We start from the raw sequence: 20,665 nt of genomic DNA, 5'->3' as shown, positions 1-20,665 counted from the left end.
TTGAAAGGCAGAGAGAAAGAGAAAGAGAGAGAGAGAGAGAGGAGAGAGATATCAAGAAAGAGAGAGGGAGGGAGAGCGAGAAAAAGATTCTTCCATCTGCTGGTTCACTCCCTAAATGGCTGCAATGGCTAGAGCTGGGCTGATCTGAAGCCAGGAGCCAGGAGCTTCTTGCAGGTCTCCCATGTGGGTGTAGGGGCCCAAGCACTTGGGCCATCTACTGCTGCTTTCCTGGCCATCAGCAGGGAGCTGGATCAGAGTGGAGCAGGCGGTGGCTTTACCTGCTACACCACAGGACTGGTCCCCCCAGAATTGGCTCTTAATCATCTTCCCGACGTCTTCCAGGTTCTTTCCTCTGCCAGAGTAATTGTTCTGAGATGCAAAGCCAGAGGTGTCACTGGACTGGTTAAAAATCCCGTACTGACTCTCCAATGCTCTTTTTTTTTTTTTGACAGGCAGAGTGGACATTGCTCTCAAGGCGCTACTTCATCCGAGAATTAAATGAGCCTGGTCACCCACACTTTCTCCAGTTTCATCCCCTTCCTCCTTCCCCTCTCCCCAGTCTTATGGACATTCAGTTCTTGGAAAGCTGCACGCCTTCCTGCGAACGCCAGGCATAATTTTTTTTTTTTTATTCTAAGTTCTTCGTGTTGCTATCTGGGACATCCAGCAACAACAACAAAAAATTATCTTAAATTCAAATTTAACTAATTGTTATTTCCTCCCCGGAAACCCTACCCGCAAGAGATATCTGGTAATCTCTAGAAACATTTGTTGTGTGTGTGGGGTATGGCACTAACTGTGCCCACTGTGGAGAGCCCGCGGACGCTGCTAAACATCTCCCATCGCACAGGACAGTCCCTCCAAGGCGAAGAATCCCCTGGTCCACACGTAGACGGTGCGAAGGCTGAGACGGCCCGAGTTAGACGGCCATGATCTCTCGGGGCTCCTGGCAGACAGCGCCTGGAACTTTCCAGCTTCGCGGTTTAGAAAGCAGAAGGGGGTTCCAGAGAGGGAGCCGTCCCGGCCTGGAGACCCGGCTTTGATAAGGGATGCACGACAGGCAGACGACCTGCTGCAGCAGGTGACGTCACGATGCCGACAAGCTACCGTGTAACGCGCACTGCGAACGGTAACGCGCTCTGCCCACGCGGGCGAAGCGCGCCCGGGACACGGAAACATCCCCCGGGTTCAACCTAGAGCTGAGCCGCCGCTCGCTGACACTGCGCAGGCGTGCGGGCGGATACCGGAAGCTGCCGGCGACGGCGGCGTCCTTCTCCCCTAGCAACGGGTCGTGCAGGAAGCGGGTGCCCGGGCCGCGCCCTGTGCGCCTGCGCGGAGGCGCCGCCTGCAGACGTGGAGCAGGGGCCCGGCGGCCGAGCCGGGTAGGCGAGTGGCCGGGATGGGGGTGCCGGTCGCTCGGCGCGGGAGGCCCGGGGCGGCCGGCCGGCGCTGGCTGGTGCTGCTGTCGCCCCTGCTGCTGGTGGCCGTGTTGGCGCGGCCGGCGGCCGCCCTGGTGGAAGGGCTCTACTGCGGCACGCGGGACTGCTACGAGGTGCTGGGCGTGAGCCGCTCGGCCAGCAAGGCGGAGATCGCGCGGGCCTACCGCCAGCTGGCCCGGCGCTACCACCCCGACCGCTACCGGCCCGAGCCCGGCGACGAGGGCCTGGGGCGGACGCCGCAGAGCGCAGAGGCGGCTTTCCTGCTGGTGGCCACCGCCTACGAGACTCTCAAGGTGAGGCCCGCGGGCGCGGACGGGCTGCGGGGTCCCCTCGCGGGCAGTGCGGGGCGCGCGCGGTTGGGTCCCCGGTGTCCCCGGCGCGCAGCGCGGCCGCCGCCTCGACCTTGGGGATCCTCGGCGCTCCCCACGTGGCCGCGTGCGAGGGCGAGGGGCGGGAGCCCGCTCGGGCCTCGTTGGTGACCGTCGTTGTCGTACACAGCTCTGGACGTGTTGGGGCTTCGTGAAAACCTTCTAAGAACTTGGCAGTTCGCGCCCAGAAAGCGGGCTCCCGACTCCCGGGACCTGGGCTAGGACCCGAACGTCGAACGACACCCGTTGCGCCAATGGGATAGGAAAGGAATTTGGTTTCTGGGGACGGCGTTAGTGATGACGTTTAGCCTGGGTTTCAGGAGGTAGACCAACACTAGGAACGGCGAGCTGCCAGCCAGTCCGAGGCTCTTGGCTCTGACCCTCTGATTGACCTTGTATAAGGATTTCTTAAGTTGTAGTAGCTGTTCCCCCATACGCAGAATTAAGCACCTGATAGCTCTCACAGAGTTATTAAATGGGGGATAAAATTAAATGGGGGAATAACGGGCTTAATAACTTGGGGTGCAGGACTCTGAGAATTTCTGGTAGGAAGTATTTTGTGAATATGTTTAGTCATTCGACCAAAGGTTTCGTGTCCTATGGGGATACAGAAATTTAGCCTGATGCGCTTTTTGTTATTGTTACTATAAACATCCACCTGTATAAAAAAAAAAAGTCACCAGGTGTATTACTGTTTCCGGGCCCCCAGGCATGCTAGATATTCCTCAGTCTTTTTTATTTCCAGGCCAAAGGAATAAAACTGCCCAGACTGTTGCTACATGGTCTGCTCTTCATGATTGCACTTTGTGTGCATGGACTGTAATTTACCCGGGGGTCGTTTTCTGCAGATTAACTTTCTCCGGTTGAAAGTACTGAGTCCCCAGATTCTCCCTTGATGCTCTCCAGAGCGGAGTGGATATCTTGGAGTCGTAAACTGGGCCTGTTTCATTCGCTGCAGTCTCCGTAGCCTGAGTGGAACTGTCACTTTCACTGGCAGCTAACGGAGGTGGAGCTGGGGAGCTGGGGAGGTGCTCAGCCCAGAGGGGTTGGTTGCTTAGAATTTAGGGTAAAGAGCGATCAAGGAAAGACATCCGAAAAGTGGGGCGGAAGTCTCTCCAGCCGGGGCAGCTGAACGGGTGAAGCCCCAATTTGAGATTTTCGCGGGGGGAAGACAGCGGTCTGGGAGCTGGTGGTGTGGAAGGGGGCTGTGGGCGGATTGGGGGACTTCCTGGAGAGAGGGCAGCAGAAGCGCTGGCGCCGTGGCCTTTGGCTGGGTCTTGTGGGCCTGGAAAGCAGTGGGTTTGGTGTTGAGACTGATGAGAATATTGGTCAGAACTTTGAAAGCAAATGCCAACATCTTCTGGAGGATCTGCAAGGTTGCCTCTGATGGTTTCTACACCTTGGGTGTAGCCCTGCTGTATCAGTTAAGCAGAAGCTAGCTAGGTAAGAGAAGCTGTGCACTCAAGGATAAAGACGTGCCGGGCAGTTAGAGACTGGTGTGCCCGGAGGAAGTGGCACTTGTACTCTTGGCCCGGACAGGTGTTGTAGCTGGGAATACCTCTGCCTGGGGCCTAGAAACGGGCTGTGCTGAGGTGGAGGGGGGGTCCCATGCCCCCCACAGGAGAATGGGAGGGACCTGTGAGAGGGAGGTGAACACCTGGGGGTAGATTGCACCCAGCAGAAATGTGAGAAAACCCCCACTGAAGCATCACACCGGGTGGGCTTGGATGCCACTCCTTCCAACAGAGCTCTTCCAGGGACTGCCCACCTCACTGCAGCTGGCGTCCCTTGGGGTAAGGACAAGGAGTTGACGTGTGTGTCAGGGAGAGGTTATTGAAAACAGACAGAGTGGTCTGCTGTTACGATGGGGAATGGTGCTGATGTTGGGAGAGAAATGCTGTTTCCGGGCAATGCCAAGATTTTGTGAACTGGGGTCATCCCGTGTGCCTTCCTAGCTGCCCCCTAGCGGCGATGGGGACGGAACTGCTGTTTTGCTTGGATTGTTTCCTGGGGCTGGGAGTCGGTTTTGTGACAGCTGGGAGCACGTCTGATAGAGTAATAGGAGAAACTGAGTTCCAGTGGCTTCGGAAGCCAGTCTCTGACCATTGACAATGAATACATCGCTAGGATGGGAACTGTCTTTGTCCAAGACGTGGGTGGATGGATGACTCTGAGGTTGTTTTGGTCAAATATGTGCCCTTTTGAGAGAGTGTTTTTTAGATGGAGAACATTGAAAAGTAAGAATACTGATGTGATTTAAATATACTTGGCAGGATGAAAAAGGTATGACACTTGGTCGTTCACTGTTTTAGCAACAAAAGATTCTGCCTGTGTGTGCGTGGAGAGATTGGGGAACACCGGAAGAGGGAGGATGAGTAGCAAGTCCTGCTTAACTCGCATTCCCAAAGGATTTACCATTCCATGTGTCAGCAAGACGTCCAACCACGGTGATTCTACACACTGCTTCCTAAGTCGAGACAGTGCAGTCGTGTTTAGCGTGTTTGACTATTTGAGGATTCAGGGAATTCATGGAGTTTGGAAGTGAAGTAAATGGCCGCTCACTCAGTGTTAACATTGGATTTCATGAGGTGGAACAGTCCAGTCCCACTTGCTTTTATGTGGCTTATAGCACTTATCACACTGCACCATAAACCCCGAGCAGCCCTTCCCCTCGCCACTACACTCTGCTCCTTGGTTTCCGTGTGTATATCCATGGCATCTAGCACAGTGTCTGGCACATCAGGTCATGACTGTTAAAACTTGTATCCAGGGGTGGCCTCTGTGGCCCAGAGGTGAAGCCGCCACTGCCCAGCTACTTTGCTTCACATGCAGCTCTGCTGAGTGCGTTCTGGAAGGCAACAGATGATGGTCCTGGTGCTTGTGCCCTTGCCGCCCACGTGGGAGACTTGGATGGGGTTCCAGGCACCTGGCTTCCATCTGCCCCAGGTTCGGCTGTTGTGGGCATTTGAGGAGTGAACCAGCAGATGGCAGATCTCACTTTGTCTCTGTCTCTCCCTCTCTTCTGTCACTCTGCCTTTCAAGTAGATGGAAATAAATAAACTTTCTAAAAACCTCATATCTGGAGAGCGATTCAGATAGGTTGGAAATTGAAAGTGGACAATCTTGACAATGTTGTATGCAGCCTACTTTGCTATTTCACCCAAATGAATTTTAAAGAGCAGTATAGATAAGTAAATTGGATGGTTATAAATGAAAAATTCCTGCATGAGAGAAAAATTCACTTTTAATTTTTAAGTGAGATAATTTTTAAGAGTAATTCTTTTGGATGTAGGTAGGTCAGATCAAATGGATGACATGAGGAATGGCATACAAATAAGCAGATGTGGGCACAGCTAGCAAGGATGCACTTAGAAAAACCCTGATTGGTAGAAAATGAGAAAGTGGGAGATTGTAACAGCATTTTGTAAGATCCCAAGAGGACAGCAAAGAACAGCGCCTGGGAATGCTGCTGGCCTGAAGCTGACAGATCGAAGGGAGTGCAGAGGGAGCCTCCTACTCAGGCTTGTCTTAGAAGGGAACAAACAGCGTGAGGACACTTCAGTTTCTTTCTGCTAGTCTGAGTGAGACAGCAGGGCGGTAGCACTGGGGAAGAATTTGTCAAAAAGGGGAGGCCCTGTTATGGTACTGTTTATTGTTCATTTCTTAGTATAGTCTCTTACTCAATCCTTTGTCCAAACAACTAGTACTGGCATAGGTGCTGGGCACGAGACTGTGAAAGGGCGCAGTTCCAGACTTTAAGAATAAGAGAGATAACTTTTGTTTGATCATCATTTACTTAAGTTACATAATAAAAGCACAGGCAGACTGTATGGCAGCACCAGGAGGAAGCAGCGATTGCTTTGTGGAGGACTACAGAAGAACATTCTTTGAGCTGGAACACAGTTACCCTGATCGACAGGGACGAGATGCTTCCAGGAGAGGGAAAGCCTGATTAACAGAAACATGAAGCCATAAATATGCAAAGCTCATTATCGGAATGAGACTCACTTTGGTGAGAAATTACAGCAATGAGTATTTTGTGCACCAAGAATCACTTTTATTACATTTCCCCCTGGGCCTCTTTGGGGGAAGAATTAAATACCAGTGTTGGCATTACCAGGCTTCTTTTTCAGTATCATCCAGACTTTAATCAGTCGTTCATAATCATTGGGCATAGCCAGCTCTCCATATCTGTATTGGACTCAACCAGCCACGAAAGGGAAATATTTTTTTAAAAATCACATATGTGCTGAAGGTATACAGACTTTTTGTCACTATTCCCTAAGCAGTATAAGATTACATCTGTTTGTATAGAACTTCATTGCATAGGTATTACAAGTAATCTAAAGATGATTTGAGTATACAGGAGAATGTATGTATGTTTTATGCAAATACCATGCCATGTTATCTAAGGGGCTTGAGCATCCGTTTATTTTGGTATTTGCAGGGAGATCCTGGAGCTCATCTCCCCAAGATACCGAGAGACGACCGCATTCACAGAAGTGTTATACAGCTCTGTACGTTTGTGGTTACGAGGCTGATAACCACATCAAGTACACTTACCACGGAGGGCAGGTAGTTTTCTTTGCCCGTGCTCACCTGTTGTAAGCATTTGAAGACTTCTCTGGGTTTGGTGGGAGAGGATGACATGTTGATGGTGATTTCTGCCCTGGGCCCAGCAGAACATGTAGCCCGTGTGCCACATTGCCTGTTCCTGCTGTGAGATCCTAAGTGCTGTTTATTTTCTACTGAGTCCCTAATTTCAGCTGTTACTCCCTAGTTATGGCTGAGGTTGATTATATACTAGATCTACTTAATTTCCATGCTGTGACTCCTTGACACATGACATCATCAACAACCAATCAGAGCTCTTGAGCGGCCTGAAAACTACAGAGTTGCTATCATTCTAGCCAGAAACAGAGCACTTGACGTTTTAATTTAGCCTGTGCCGATTTCTTCTGGGAAAAAGGAACAGTTGGAGATGTTCCCGGGAGATCCTTATCGTGCTTTTCTTGGACTTTTTGGGGAGCTGTGTCTTCTAGGTTGGAGGCCTGTGAGGCACATGGGAGGGAGACTGGTTAGGAGCTTGGAACCTAGTTTGGGATCAGATGAGGAATGACCCCTGTGACGTGCTTAAGAATTTGAACTTTATGTATTTAAGAGTTCCAGAGGTTTTACAGTGGAGAAATGACATAGCCTTATATTTGTTTCAGAAAGAAAATTCTGGAATCAGTATTGAAAATGGGCTGGGGAAAACAAGCAGACCTTGACTGAGCTCACTGTGTTTCCACTGTCTTTGGAATCTCATCATTCCTTTTTGTAACTGCAGAGGCTCATACTTGGTTCATTTTTTTACTCTTTTCACTTAATTTTGCTTCTTTAAACTATGTCCCGGGCTGGTATTGTGGTACTGTCAGTGAACCGCTGCTGTGACGCTGGCATCCCATGAGAACAACCATCAAAGTCCTGGCTGTTCGACTTCTGATCTAGCTCCCTGCTAGTGCACCTGGGAAAGCAGCAGAAGATGGCCCAAGTTTTGGGTCCCTGCACCCATGTGGGAGACCTGACCTCGGCCTGGCCCAGCTCCCGTTTGGGGAGTGAGTCAGTGGATGGAATCTCTCTCTGTCTCCTTCTCTGTTTTCCATCTCTCTCTGTAACTCTGCCTTTCAAATAAATAAATAAATCTGTATGGGGGGTGGGGAACACCCTACACTAACATTTCACTGCTTGCTGTCTTTCCTGTGTCCCGGGCAGTTGCAGGGGGGTCATGTGTACCAACACTGTTCCTGTTCAAGTGAGACTGGCGGAGCTGGTGACCACTCCCCTTGCTGTCTTCCCGCTGGAACTCTGGTTTGTGGCATTTGCTGTCATCCATTGTCAGCTCCTTAAGATGCTCTCTCTTGACCTCCTTGGTGTAACCCTCTCCTGTCTCTCCTGTCCTGGCTATCTTTCTCTCTCTCTCTTTAAAGATTTTATTTATTTATTTGAAACATAGTTACAGAAAGAGGGAAGGAGAGACAGAGTGAGGTCTTCTATCCACTGGTTCACTCCCCAAATGGCCGCAATAGCTGGAGCTGGGCCAGTCTGAAGCTAGGAGCCAGGAGCTTCTTCCAGGTCTCCTACGTGGGTGCAAGGGCCCAAGGACCTGGGCCATCTTCCACTGCTTTCCCAGGCCATAACAGAGAGCTGGATTGGAAGAGGAGCAGCCAGGACTCGAACTGGCACCCATATGGGATACCTGCGCTGCAGGTGGAAGCTTAGCCCACTGTGCCCCAGCGCCGGACCCTTTTCTAGATATTTGCAGTCCTTATAGTATTGTCTTCCTCTGACTGTGCTGTAAACATCGCTTCTCCCCAGGGCCGTGTCCTGGGACCAGTTTTTATTTTTCTGAGCCCTTCCTGACAAAATTCAACTTCATCTTTGACTTTAGCCACTGCTCTTAGCTCATAAATCTGGACTCTGCATGTTCTCCAGGTTCGTATTTTGGACCGTCTCTTCTCACAGCACCCACAAGTAAACATGTCGGGAGCCAGTCTTGTTAGCATTGTTACAGCATACACTAACAGAGGATATGATATACCCCAGTACAAAGTGAACGTATATCACAGATTTCCTTTAGCTCATTAATTAGCGAGGGTACCAGGAAGATATCAAGACTAGTTCTGAGGAGCAGCACACATTGGTAGCCGGATAGGGAATGGAGGGGCCTGAAAACTGGCCAGTATCCCCCAGGCAGTAGTCCGGTGCATTCCACTGGACACAAGTTTTTGTCTTCTGTGAACAGGAGTTGTTTGCATTATTTTCAGTTTTCCAGAAGTTACTTCTGTTTCAACATATTTAAATTAGGTTATTCTAAGACAAACAAAGGAACAGGTGTTCTCTGTAGGCTTGAAAGTGAAAGGATATGCAGTCATTTCTTTCTGCCCCATTTCAAAACCTTCCACAGTTTTCCTGGCTCCACACTTGCTCTCCTCCTCCCCTGTCCTGTATCACAGTGGGTGTCACATCCACACAGCAGTGTTAGAAACGTCAGCTCTGCGTGCCACGTCTCCTTTCATTCTCCTGAGCCCTACTGTTCTGCTTCTCAGCCATTGGTGTCTGTTTCTCCCTTGTTCTACTTTCTATGATACTGCCAGTGTTTTTCTTCCTCCTTCCCTCCCTCCCTTCCTTCTTTCTTGATTTATTTGAAAGAGAGAGAGAGAGAGAGAGATCTTTCATCTACTGGTTCATCCCAGGTGGCTGAAGTTGGGCTGATCTGGAGCCAGGAGCTTCTTCCAGGTCTCTCATGCAGGTGCAGGGACCCAAGGACTTGGGCCATCTTCTACTGCTTTCCCAGGCCATAGCAGAGAGCTGGATCGGAAGAGAAGCAGCTGGGACATGAATTGGCGCCCATATAGGATGCAGGCAGCATAGGCAGAGGCTTAGCCCACCATGCCACAGCGCCAGCCCCCAGAGTTTTCTCCTGAAAACACATGCTTCTACTTCTCATACTTTAAGACATTTCATTTTAAAAACAGATTTATTTATTTGAAAGGCAGAGTGACAAAGAGAGAGATCTTCCTTTTGCTGGTTCACTCCTCAAATGGCCATAATAGCCAAAGTTGGGCCAGGGTGAAGGCAGGAGAAGAAACTCCACCTTGGTCTCCTATGTGGTTGGCAGGGGCTCAGATGCTCGGACCATCTTCTACAGCTTTCCCAGATGCATTAACACAGAGCTGGATCAGAAGCAGAGCAGCTAAGAATTAAACTGGCGCTCCAATGTGTGATGCTGGTATCGCAGGTGGCAGCCTAACCCGCTGCACCACAACCCAGACCCCAGAATATTTCATTTTTGAGTAACACACACAGTAACTCACCAACTGTTTGATATAACTTAGAAGACCCTGCACAGTTGTTATCCAAACTTACTTTCCTAGCTAACTTTACCACTCCTTTCTTGCTAACCTTCCCCCGTTCTCAAGCTTCATTGGGTTCACTCTGTTCTGCGGTGCTTCTGATCCTTACCATTTGCTGTTTCCTTGTCCTGGAACAACTTTCACCCCTGGTCTCACTTGCGTGTCCAGGTCTGGCTCTCGTTCCCAGTCTTCCGTGAGTCCGGTTGCCCTGGTCGGGGCACAGTCAATCTGGCCTTGTTCCTGAGCACAGTGAATTGTGCTTCTCTTGCCTTCTAGCTGCTGCTTCTAGATGGGAGGGGTTCCCAGGCCAAGACCTTGTCTCATTTGGCTTTGACTCTTGTGTCCAGCACAAGGCTTGATGCCTTGCACATCATTAGTGGCCAAATTGAGAATGGCTAAGGTTTTCAATAGGTCAGGAGACTTAAGTAGAAGGGGATATGTAACTAAAACACAGAGGAATAGATTCGGGTTTTGAGCATATTGGAGATGTTTTTGTTACACTTAGAAAATGTAGGCTGTAGTTGAAAAATAGAAGAAGGCAAAAAATAAATAAGTAAAGCGGACGTGCCACTTACATCCAGGTATCCTGGTCTTGCAAGTTGTTGAGACCGTAGGTAGAGTGAGATGAGAAGCCACGTGAGAAGACAGTAGCACTGCTGACCGCCGGGCAGAGAACGAGAGCAGAAGTGAAACTCAGAGCAGTTAGTTTTCTTCCTCTGTAGCAGAATATAATGACCTAGGAGAACATTTAGGGGCTCAGAGGTTTGTTTTTTTTTTTTTTTTTTTTTTAAAGGATCATTTGTGTTTGTGTGTGTGTTTCTTTTAAAAATAACATGAATATATATTTGTGAATATGAACAAACTATTTTAACATTTTCGTATATTATCAGCTCCTGGCCTTTACCATTCAAGAATGGTTTCTACACTCTGAAACAGAAAAAAAAAAAATTCTCGTGAAACTGGCTGCAATACTAACTGACTGCCATTTATGTTTATCTTGAGATCAGTTCATTCTTTCCTTCAAGGGCAAGGGCATAATCTGTTTTTGCCTCTGGGGAGGGGGGACGGTCATTTTTGTCAGAGAAGGAAGGACTCCGTGCTTTCTTTGCTTGTGGGTTTCCTCTTGTTCACTTTTGACCTGGATATTGGTGGTTATGTTCCAGTCCTCCTGCCTATGCCCACGAGGATTGGGAGTGGAGTGGACAGCAGCAGCGGCACGTTTATCCCGGTAGAGATTAGAACAAGGAGCTTATTGCCCCGCTGGTCAAGGCTCAGGGCAGAGAGGAGGAAGAAGCCAGTATAAAGGTTGTGGTTTTGGAAAGAAGTTGGAACCTCCTGACCCTGGGACCTTAAGATCCACAAACTTGCTGAAAGAGAAAGTACTACCTTATTGAAAGGTAAGATATTACACTGTTTTAAGGTTTAAGCTATTTTAGCCACATAAAGCATATTTTTCTGAAGCTATGAATTCGAGCACTCACTTTTGGCAAGCTGAAGTTTTTGTGACATAATCACTCATCCAGCCCTGTGAATAGTGAGGCCACCCCTTTATAAAATGTCACTCATTTTTAAATGACATTGACTGAATGCCAGGCATTGTGCTAGGCCTTGGATATACAGAGATTAACGAGTTGTGCTGCCTACCTTCTGAAAATTCCAGGAAAAGAAAAAGCTGGTAATTACAATGTGATAAGTGCTATAATAAATAGGTACTAAGCATAACAAGAGAGGCCCAGCTGGGTCTGAGGCAGTAACACTTATACCCCAAAGCATTCATAGGAACTCATGGGGTTGGAAGGAAGGATTGGACTTGAAGTAAGGGAATTATGTTTCCAGTAACACAGATATGAAAAAGCGTGTCATATTGGAAGAACACACCAAATTCTAGAAATTCCTCTCTGAATGTTTGCAGTGGAGGAAAGGGGAGAGTGATGAGAGAGGTTGTTAGGTAGGTGAGTTTGGGTCAGTTGTGGAGGCCTCATTGCATGCCAAGGAAATTTTTACTTTGGCCACTGGGAAGCAATGGAGATAAAAAATGAAACCTAGTTCTGGGTTGGGTGGGAGAAAAAATACATACATGCTGTTCGAGTAAGAATGTACCTTAACTCTCGGAGTCCTTGAGAGAAAGACGGTCCTTCTTGTTTTGTCTTTCCTTTGCTGATACTCTCATGTTCTTACCGGCTTAATTCTAAACTTTGTGGGTTGCTGAAGAATGGGCCTTTTGATTAGGCTATTGCGAACTCCTTTAGTACCAGTCTGTGTCAACCTGGAACTTCTGCTGAAGTGTATGAAAATTCTAAGTCCCAGAGTGAAGAGTAAATAGATCAGACAAATACTAGAGCAAGGTAGTGGCCAACTTTCAGTTAAAAAAAGTTTTTCTTTTTGAGAAACAGATTGTGAGAGAGGAAGTTCCCATTCTCTGGTTTACTCCCCAGATGTGTGCAGCAGCTGGGAACATAATCCAGGTCTCCCACATGGGTGGCAGGGACCGAACTATTTGAGTTATTACTGTTGTCTCTTAGGGTCTGCATTGGCGGGAAACTGGAGTCAGGAGCCAGAGCCAGGAACTGAATACAGGACTTGTATGTCTTAACCATTAAGTTACATGCTTGCCTTGTGTGGCTGATTTTCTGGGCTGTCCCCAAAGCAGTGTCAGAAATTCACGGCGACTCCAAGGAAAAGGAGCTGTCCTAAGAGAGTCAGACTTGACTCCGAGGTATTTTGTAGGCACTCAGTGCTTTGAGGACTCACTCGGGGCCCTGAATAGACCGCACAGGCTCCGCTTGCCGTGAGAGGCCAGGGTGTAGATCCTGGAGTTGCTGGTGCTGGAGGACTGTTGACAGTGCTCTTGGAGGAGGTCAGGACATGGTGAAATCACAGTGAGAAGACGGTGACCCTGGGGCAGATCTGGGTGAAGTGCTTGAGGGGAGATGATATCTGCATCCCACAGAACATGACCTTCACCGCACAAGAGACCAAAGGAGAGAGAGTAGCTGTTGGACACGTGGCATCCACATAGCAGATTTCAAGGGCACTCGAAGACCTTGCTCACAGCCAGACTGGCACAGGGCTCACGGAGGCGCTCGTGCTGGAGGAGCACGGAAACCTGATCCTAGTGCGACATTTGCTCTCAGCTCCTGTAATCTAGTGCGAGCAAGAAGAACCGTGTCTCCGAAGGCAGCTGCCGGGATTGGGAGGCTGAGTTAAAGTCAAGGATTTCAGACCAAAAGCAGGGCCAAAAAGCCAAAAAGGCGGGAGAGGAAAAACTCTGGAAGGATACCTTGAAGTACTGATGATGAAGACACATTAACAGATGGGACCTTTAGTCCGAGGACTGTCTGCGTAACTGCTGTGCGCTCCTTCTAGGCGGGAGGCTCTGGACCCTGGTGATGATGACTTAAAGAAGGAATAGTGGCATAAAGACAGTTGCCACCAGAAAACCGATACGGCAGGAGAGATATCCAAGGAATGACTTGGAAATAGCAGTCTGAACTCACCCCTCCTCATGTAACAGTATGCTCTCATACTGGCTATCCGTTTAGGACCATGAAGTAATCTCTTAAGTACATGCATATCCAATTAAGCTAGATATCAGTTTATCTAGCTTCATAGACTAGTGAGAGGTAAAAAATATTTTAAGTGTAATGAATGTAGAACTGTTACTGATAATTTTCTCACTAAAATTCAACTCAGTAGAAGATATATACTGATTTTAATGGATACAGAGAAGATTTTTGTCATTAGCCAACTTCTTATTTTAAATCTAAGAGACTACATATTGAACAAGGCTCTGAACAGACCTCAGAGCATCTGTGTGGTAGCAAGGCACTAGGTTTGGATTTTGAAATGCTGTTGGCTAAGAACCTGCAACTTAATGAATTTTGGAGAAGTCCTCCTGCGAAAAAACTCTCTAAGTTAAAAAAGGTTTTTAATTCTGTCATGGTTTTGACTGTAGACACATATTAGTGACTTTATTTTGGTCTTATTGTTCATCTTTAACATTTTTTGAAATGGGATAAGGTGAAAAATAGGGTTTCCTGTGGGATACAAAGCACATCCATCACCTCGTTGAATAGCTCCTAAACCTATGTAATATCATAAAACATCAGCATTTATCCCTGTTAGAAATTGACTAGGGGCCTACGTTGTGTAGTAGCAGGTAAAGATGCCACCTGCAGTGCCGTCATCCCATATGGGTTCTGGTTCATGTCCCAGCTGCTCCACTTTTGATCCAGCTCTCTGCTATGGCCTGGGAAAGCAGTGGAAGATGGCCCAAGTCCTTGGGCCCCTGCACCCACGTGGGAGACCTGGAAGAAGCTCCTGGCTCCTGCCTTCAGATCAGCCCAGCTCTGCCTGTGGCGGCCATTTGTGGAGGGAACCAGTGGATGGAAGACCTCTCTCTCTCCCTACCTCTCCCTCTCTGTAACTCTGCCTTTCAAATAAATAAATAAATCTTTAAACAAACAAACAAACAAACAAAGAAATTGGCTAGAACTAGAGGGGATTTTAGGGAATGCCGTATGTGTGAGCACTCAGAGCAGCAATTCCGAATGCTGCAATTCTTTCCGTGATCTGTATGCTGCTCCTTTATGAACTGGGCTGTGACGGTGTGTTAGAATAGTAAAGCACAACCTGTTTGTAACATGTTTTTGAGTAATGTGTGTCATTTGGTCTTTAAAGCAACCAAGTAGAAAGAGTAGGGAGGCTGTTAAAAAGGAAGAGCAGAGCTTGGAGAGGCCGCATATTTTGACCAAGGTCAAAAAGCCAGACTCTGACCATTGTCCTGCATGCATGTCCCCGTGTTTCTTTGAAATGGAGCACAGTTCAGTTTTGTAGGCACAGGCTGATTTCATTTGCTTTTTGCTTAATCGTTGCTTTCGACAGAAAGCTTATGCAAGACTTGAACATGATTGTGAATATATTTGTGTAAACAAATATATATGATATCCATTTTTCTGTCAGTCCTTGAGAGTAGATGTCAGCCTTAAGTCATAGGAACATGTGACATCTTTGTTAGCAACACGAAAGGGGCACGATTAGTTATCATTAAAGTGTTTCTGTTTTCCCAGGAGGACTAACCGTACCCAGGAATTTGGGGAAATGTTTCTATTATGCTCTTATACCTCATGTTGAAGTTATGGAAATAAAATCTTTGTATGCCTTTGGTAACTTTTTTGATTTTGACAGTTTCAATTCTTTTTTACTCAGCTTAATCAAATGTAATTACAGAATTATAGATTTGACAGATGATAAAGCAAGGCCATTTAATGAAATTGGATGTCTCCTCGTGTTACAGGATGAAGAAACACGGAAAGATTATGACTACATGCTGGATCATCCGGAAGAGTACTACAGCCATTACTACCACTATTACAGCAGGCGCTTAGCCCCGAAAGTGGACGTGAGAGTAGTGATTTTGGTCAGTGTGTGTGCTATCTCAGTGTTTCAGGTGTGTATCGACGGACCTGTCTGTGTGCCTGTGCGTGAGGGCACGTGGCCTAGTGCTAGCCCTCAAAACTGAGGTACTCTCGTACAAGTTTGCTTGCAGTTAAAATTTATATTTTACGTGAGAAAAACATTTATTCAACCAGTTGACATTATTGAAATTTTTGCCAAGGAAAAATCTTAGAAATTAATGGAGGATAGTATTATGTAACTACAAACAAACAAAAACCCTAAATCCTTTCTCACTGCCCCTTCTAGAGTATTTCCCACATAGCAGCCAAATTGAATGGCAGCCAGATCATACACCTTCCAGTGATTTCCTGATAAACTTCAGAAGAATCCCAACTTTTTTCTTTTTTTTTTTTTTAATTTGAAAGAATTAGTGAGAGAGACAGAGAGAAAGATCTTCCTTCTGCTGGTTCACCCCCCAAATGGCTGCCACAACCTGCACGCTGTGCAGATCCGAAGCCAGGAGCCATGCCCTTCCTCCTGGTCTCCCCTGCGGGTACAGGGCCCAAACATTTGGGTTATCCTCCACTGCCACAGTAGAGAGCTGGACTGGAAGAGGAGCAACTGGGACTAGAACCCAGTGCCCATATGGGATGCCGGCGCCGCAGGAGGAAGATTAGCCTAGTGCGCAATGGCACCGGCTCCCCAACTTTTAAATACAGTCTAACAGGTCCTGTCTCCCATCCACCTGTGCCGGGGGTGTTGGCCGTCACTGGAACAACCACTGTTGGCTGTATATTTCCACATGCCCCCTGAGGGTGCTTCTGCTCAGCTTGAAAACCACTGAAATGGATTAGAAGTCACTTTTTTGGGTTGTTTTAAAATTCACAAAAGTTTAACTCAGCCTGAAGGAAAAGAACAAGTCAGGTGACTAGAATGAAGCAATTTGCTAGTTTGAATATGACTTCTTTGGTTTAATGATGGTGTGGTGAAAGAATGCCTATAGGAGTTTTGGTCATATGGTTTAAATGTGTCAGTTTTCATAGAAATATTGTTGTTCAAAGGAGAGAGCAGAAGGCATTTTACTGTTTTGTTAGAATCCTCAGGTAACTGTTTTGTTTTGCTATTCTTAATGGTTTGCTATTATACTATTTTAGGATGTTATTTATATAACTATTACATTCATTCAGTAAAATAGAAACTAAAATATATAAATGTACTTTGTGAGCAACAGGGTTTTTTTGTTTGTTTTTATTGATAACAGAATCCTTTGTTATTGAATATATTTATGAAGTAAGTTAACATTTTCCTGTCCACACCAGCAGAGTTCAAACACGTTAGAACTCTCAGTTCAGACTGGGATAAGCATTGCATGGTATGTATAGATGGTTTAGGAAGGAGCATAGTCATTTGAATGCTCAACCAATTTCTCAGCAGCTAGTTTTTGCCATGTAGTTCTCCCTAGTAAGTAGGTTGCAGTTTAAAAATAAAAAAAAAAAAAAAGAAAAGGAGGTGTCTTAGTAGTGATCCAGGGAAGAGCCAAATAGATGGTCAAGATGTAACGTCACGGGAGTGTGTGACGCCGTGGGCACGCCCTCTGCTCGTGGGCTTCTCCTGTCTTGAGGTCAGTGGAGCTTCCCTTTCTGAGCCAGCCTTGGATCCCGGGGACACATTGGCATTGTTCAATTTTAATCTGAATGGGTTTCTTGGGTGATGGTGTTCACCAAGGTTCTCTACCATTGCTTTAGTTCAGATGAATTTTGATGATAAAAATGACACGTTTTCTTTGTTAAATATTCTAGTTTTTCAGCTGGTGGAATAGCTACAATAAGGCAATCAGCTACCTAGCCACAGTGCCCAAATACCGCATCCAAGCTACAGAGATCGCCAAACAGCAGGGACTGCTCAAAAAAGCCAAAGAAAAAGGCAAAAACAAAAAATCCAAAGAGGAAATGCGTGATGAAGAGGAGAACATCATCAAGAACATTATAAAAAGTAAAATAGACATAAAAGGAGGCTACCAGAAACCCCAAATTCGTGATCTTCTGCTGTTTCAAATTCTCTTAGCTCCTTTTCACCTGTGCTTATATATCGCCTGGTACTGCCGGTGGATCTATAATTTTAACATCAAAGGCAAAGAATATGGGGAGGAGGAGAGACTATACATCATTCGTAAATTTATGAAGATGTCAAAATCTCAGTTTGACAGCCTAGAAGATCATCAGAAAGAAACATTTCTTAAAAGGGAGCTCTGGATAAAGGAGAATTATGAGGTGAGTAGTTATTCTGTGACCTAGCGTCATCCATACCAAGTTACAGTGGGGTGCGTGGTGAGGGGTCACAGAGGTGTGCTCAGATTCCAAAATCCAAGAGCTGGGTAAGGAAATAGAAAATTTATTTTTTAAAAGATTTATTTATTTATTTCAAGGTCAGAATTAGAGAGAGGGAGAGACAGAGAGAGAGGTCTTCCATCTGCTGGTTCACTCCCCAGATGGCCACAAAGGCCAAGGCTGGGCCAGGCCGCAGCTAAGAGCCAGGAGCCTCCTCCAGGTCTCCCCTGTGCATGCTAGTAGCCCAGGCCCTTGTGTCATCTTCCCACTGCTTTCCCAGGCCACTAGGGAGCTGGATTGGAAGTGGAGTAGCTGGGACTAGAACCGGCTATACCCACTCCACCATAACCCTGGCCCCAAGATCTTTGTTGAACAGGACTGAAAGTACAACTACATTTGGGAGTGGAGCAGTGGGTTTTTAACATCAAATTTGTCTTTGTAAATGATGGGCTTCAGATACTTTATTAATTCTGAAGATAGTTTTAACCGTAGCCTTAATTTGTTGTGTTAAGCTGTGTGGGACAATATGTCTGCAAGAGTGTTACAAGTTTCTCTTGCTGGCACCAGCTGTAATTTAGTCCTTCCCAAATTTTGCTCCAATTATGTAAGTGTAGTCACAGAGATTTTTTTTTTTTTTAACTTAGAATTAAGAGGTGGAAATTTTGTTGAAAGAACTGTTTATTTCAATTGAGCATAGATGGTACTACATAGTAACAAGTATTTGCAATATTTTATTTTATTTTTAAAGTAGATTGTCCGATTGTAATGCCCCTAAACTTTGGGCATTTTCACAAATACAGGACTTTTGGAGCACAGTGGAACCTTCTTTAGAAATCTGGGCTTTTGTTTGTTTCTTTGTTTCAAGTTCATAGTCATTCATTTTTATTTGTGATATCTTAAATAGATTTTACTGAAAATAAACTTTTGCCTTAAATTATATTTAAGTAAGCTAACTTACTATGAATTGCCATTTTTTTTTTTTTTTTTTTTTTTGACAGGCAGAGTGGACAGTGAGAGAGGGAGACAGAGAGAAAGGTCTTCCTTTGCCGTTGGTTCACCCTCCAATGGCTGTCGCGGCCGGCGCGCTGTGGCCAGCGCACCGCGCTGATCCTGGTCTCCCATGGGGTGCAGGGCCCAAGCACTTGGGCCATCCTCCACTGCACTCCCTGGCCACAGCAGAGAGCTGGCCTGGAAGAGGGGCAACTAGGACAGAATCCAGAGCCCTGACCGGGACTAGAACCCGATGTGCCAGCGCCGCAAGGTGGAGGATTAGCCTATTGAGCCACGGCACCGGCCGCCAAATGTTTTTGAAAGTTGATTTATTGAACCTGTTTATAAATAATATAAAAATCAAAGGTAGAATACTATTTAGTTCTTAAACTAATTGAGAAGTTTTCTGAATAGAATAAGCAGGCCCAGTCCAGAAAACTGTGTCTCAGAGTTCTATCACGTGCAGGATTACATGTATTTTATACGAGGTTATTTTAGTCATTACTTCCTAGTATCTGAAAGTAAACTAGGTACTTGCTAAAATCTGATGTAGGCTTGGACATGTGGTGCAGCAGTTGAGCTGCTACCTGGGATGCCTGCATCCTTTAGCAGTCCCAGTTTTTAAGTCCTGGTCCTGCTTCTAATTCCAGCTTCCTCCTACAGGGAGCAAGTGATGGCTCAGACACTCAGGCGGAGACCTAGATCGAGTGTCAGGTTTCTCGCTTTGGCCTGGCCCAGCCCTTGCTGTCGTGGGTATTTGGGGAGTGAAACCCACTGATGGAAGATTGTCTCTGTCTCTCTGCCTTTCACATAAGTGAAAATTAAATAAATAGTTTTCATAAAGTCAAGTCTGATGTGGCTGTGAGACTGTGTCAGCTAGTCCATTTAGCTTCAGTTGACATCCACTAAAGTTCTAGAAATACAGATGTTCTTTGTTCTTAATCTGGGTAGTTAATTTAACCTTCTTTGAAAACTTTAACAAAAGATGTTTTGATAAGCCAGTAATTATCTTTGAAGATAAAAGTAGATGTAAGTTCATTTTGGAGAGAGCATTTTTTTCCTTGGTTAAGATCAGCAAATCTGAAAGTTATCAGTTAAAATTAATAGTTGGTTCTCTAATGGTGTAGAAAGGAATTGTGAATCCTTTTAAACTCAGCTTATGCCTGATTTCAATGAAGAAAATAAAGTATTCCCAGATTACAGAAATCAGTGACAAAACCTTACTGGTTCTTATATGAGTTTTGCTTTTTCATAACACTGAATGTTAAAACGCTTACTTGATTGGCGTTTTGGGGACAGTGATTACAGAAGACAAACCAATAGATGCATTCATTGGAAACTTTTACCTAAAGTTACATTTGACAAAAGTAAATATGCAGTAAAGCTAATGGCCGTGTTACCTTTGCACTGTAGAGTCATTTAGTGTGGTTTCTTATGTGGATAGGTGTATAAACAGGAACAGGAAGAAGAATTAAAGAAAAAACTGGCCAATGACCCCAGATGGAAGAGATACAGGCGCTGGATGAAGAATGAAGGGCCCGGGCGGCTAACGTTTGTGGATGACTGAAGACTGGCCGAGCGCTCCTGTGCCAAACGTTCATTGTGATGTTGTTCTCATAACTGAATTATTTTAGAAAGTTATCAGCTGCTCCTCAGCAGTAACTGAAATCCCTCAAGGATTTGATTACACAGAATAATGTAGACATTGAAACTTTCCCTTAAAACTTTATACATAAGACATTTACAACTGTTCAATTTTTATAATCTATTTGTGGCTTTTGTTAAAAAAAATGAGATGAAAATTTATTCATTGTCATTTAAAAATTTTATATGTTTAGTTTCAAGATTTGACATGAAAATTTATTAGATGCCATTTAAAATTTTTTTATGTGTTAAGTGTTTATTCTTTAAGTGGTTCCTTATTTTTTTGTCGCAGGGCTGCATTTTTTTGCTCTCATGGTCTCTATTTTCACAAAACCGAAAAATTATAACAGCATTGAACTACATTTTTGTATCTTTAGACACAAACTTCCTTAGCAGAACGATTTGATTATCATGTCGTCTTCATTAAAAGCTGTGATAGGATTGAAATGTATACGACCTAACCTCTCTAGGAGAGTCTTGTGCTAGAAAAGTCTTTATAACATCCCCATCATTAGAATTCTGAACAAGATCAGAAACTCTCCAGGAGAGCAAGTCTACCCTCATGTCCTTGTAGGATGATCTTGATGACGGTCTCATTATAGGAC

General features: G+C 45.8%; 1 protein-coding gene across 1 annotated transcript; it reads left to right on the top strand.

Moving 5' to 3' along the window:
* The first annotated feature begins 1,365 nt into the window (after positions 1 to 1,365).
* On the top strand, positions 1,366 to 20,299 carry DNAJC25 (DnaJ heat shock protein family (Hsp40) member C25). Its single transcript, XM_062207751.1, has 4 exons — positions 1,366 to 1,732; positions 14,999 to 15,151; positions 16,899 to 17,369; positions 19,861 to 20,299. The coding sequence occupies exons 1-4, from the start codon at positions 1,400 to 1,402 to the stop codon at positions 19,981 to 19,983; spliced, it is 1,080 nt and encodes a 359-aa protein (XP_062063735.1). The 5' UTR covers positions 1,366 to 1,399; the 3' UTR covers positions 19,984 to 20,299.
* The last annotated feature ends 366 nt before the right edge of the window (positions 20,300 to 20,665 follow it).

Source organism: Lepus europaeus, chromosome 12 (genome assembly GCF_033115175.1).
Source record: "Lepus europaeus isolate LE1 chromosome 12, mLepTim1.pri, whole genome shotgun sequence".
In the NCBI taxonomy this organism is placed as follows: domain Eukaryota; kingdom Metazoa; phylum Chordata; class Mammalia; order Lagomorpha; family Leporidae; genus Lepus; species Lepus europaeus.
Note: the sequence above shows the minus strand (reverse complement) of the source record. Positions and strands in the feature narration are given on the sequence as shown.

Excerpts from the sequence above, each read along its gene's own strand:
- DNAJC25 (XM_062207751.1), top strand. The coding sequence starts at position 1,400 with ATGGGGGTGCCGGTCGCTCGGCGCGGGAGGCCCGGGGCGGCCGGCCGG. Across the intron at positions 1,733-14,998 it reads CCGCCTACGAGACTCTCAAG|GATGAAGAAACACGGAAAGA; the intron begins GTGAGGCCCGCG and ends CTCGTGTTACAG. Across the intron at positions 15,152-16,898 it reads GTGCTATCTCAGTGTTTCAG|TTTTTCAGCTGGTGGAATAG; the intron begins GTGTGTATCGAC and ends TAAATATTCTAG.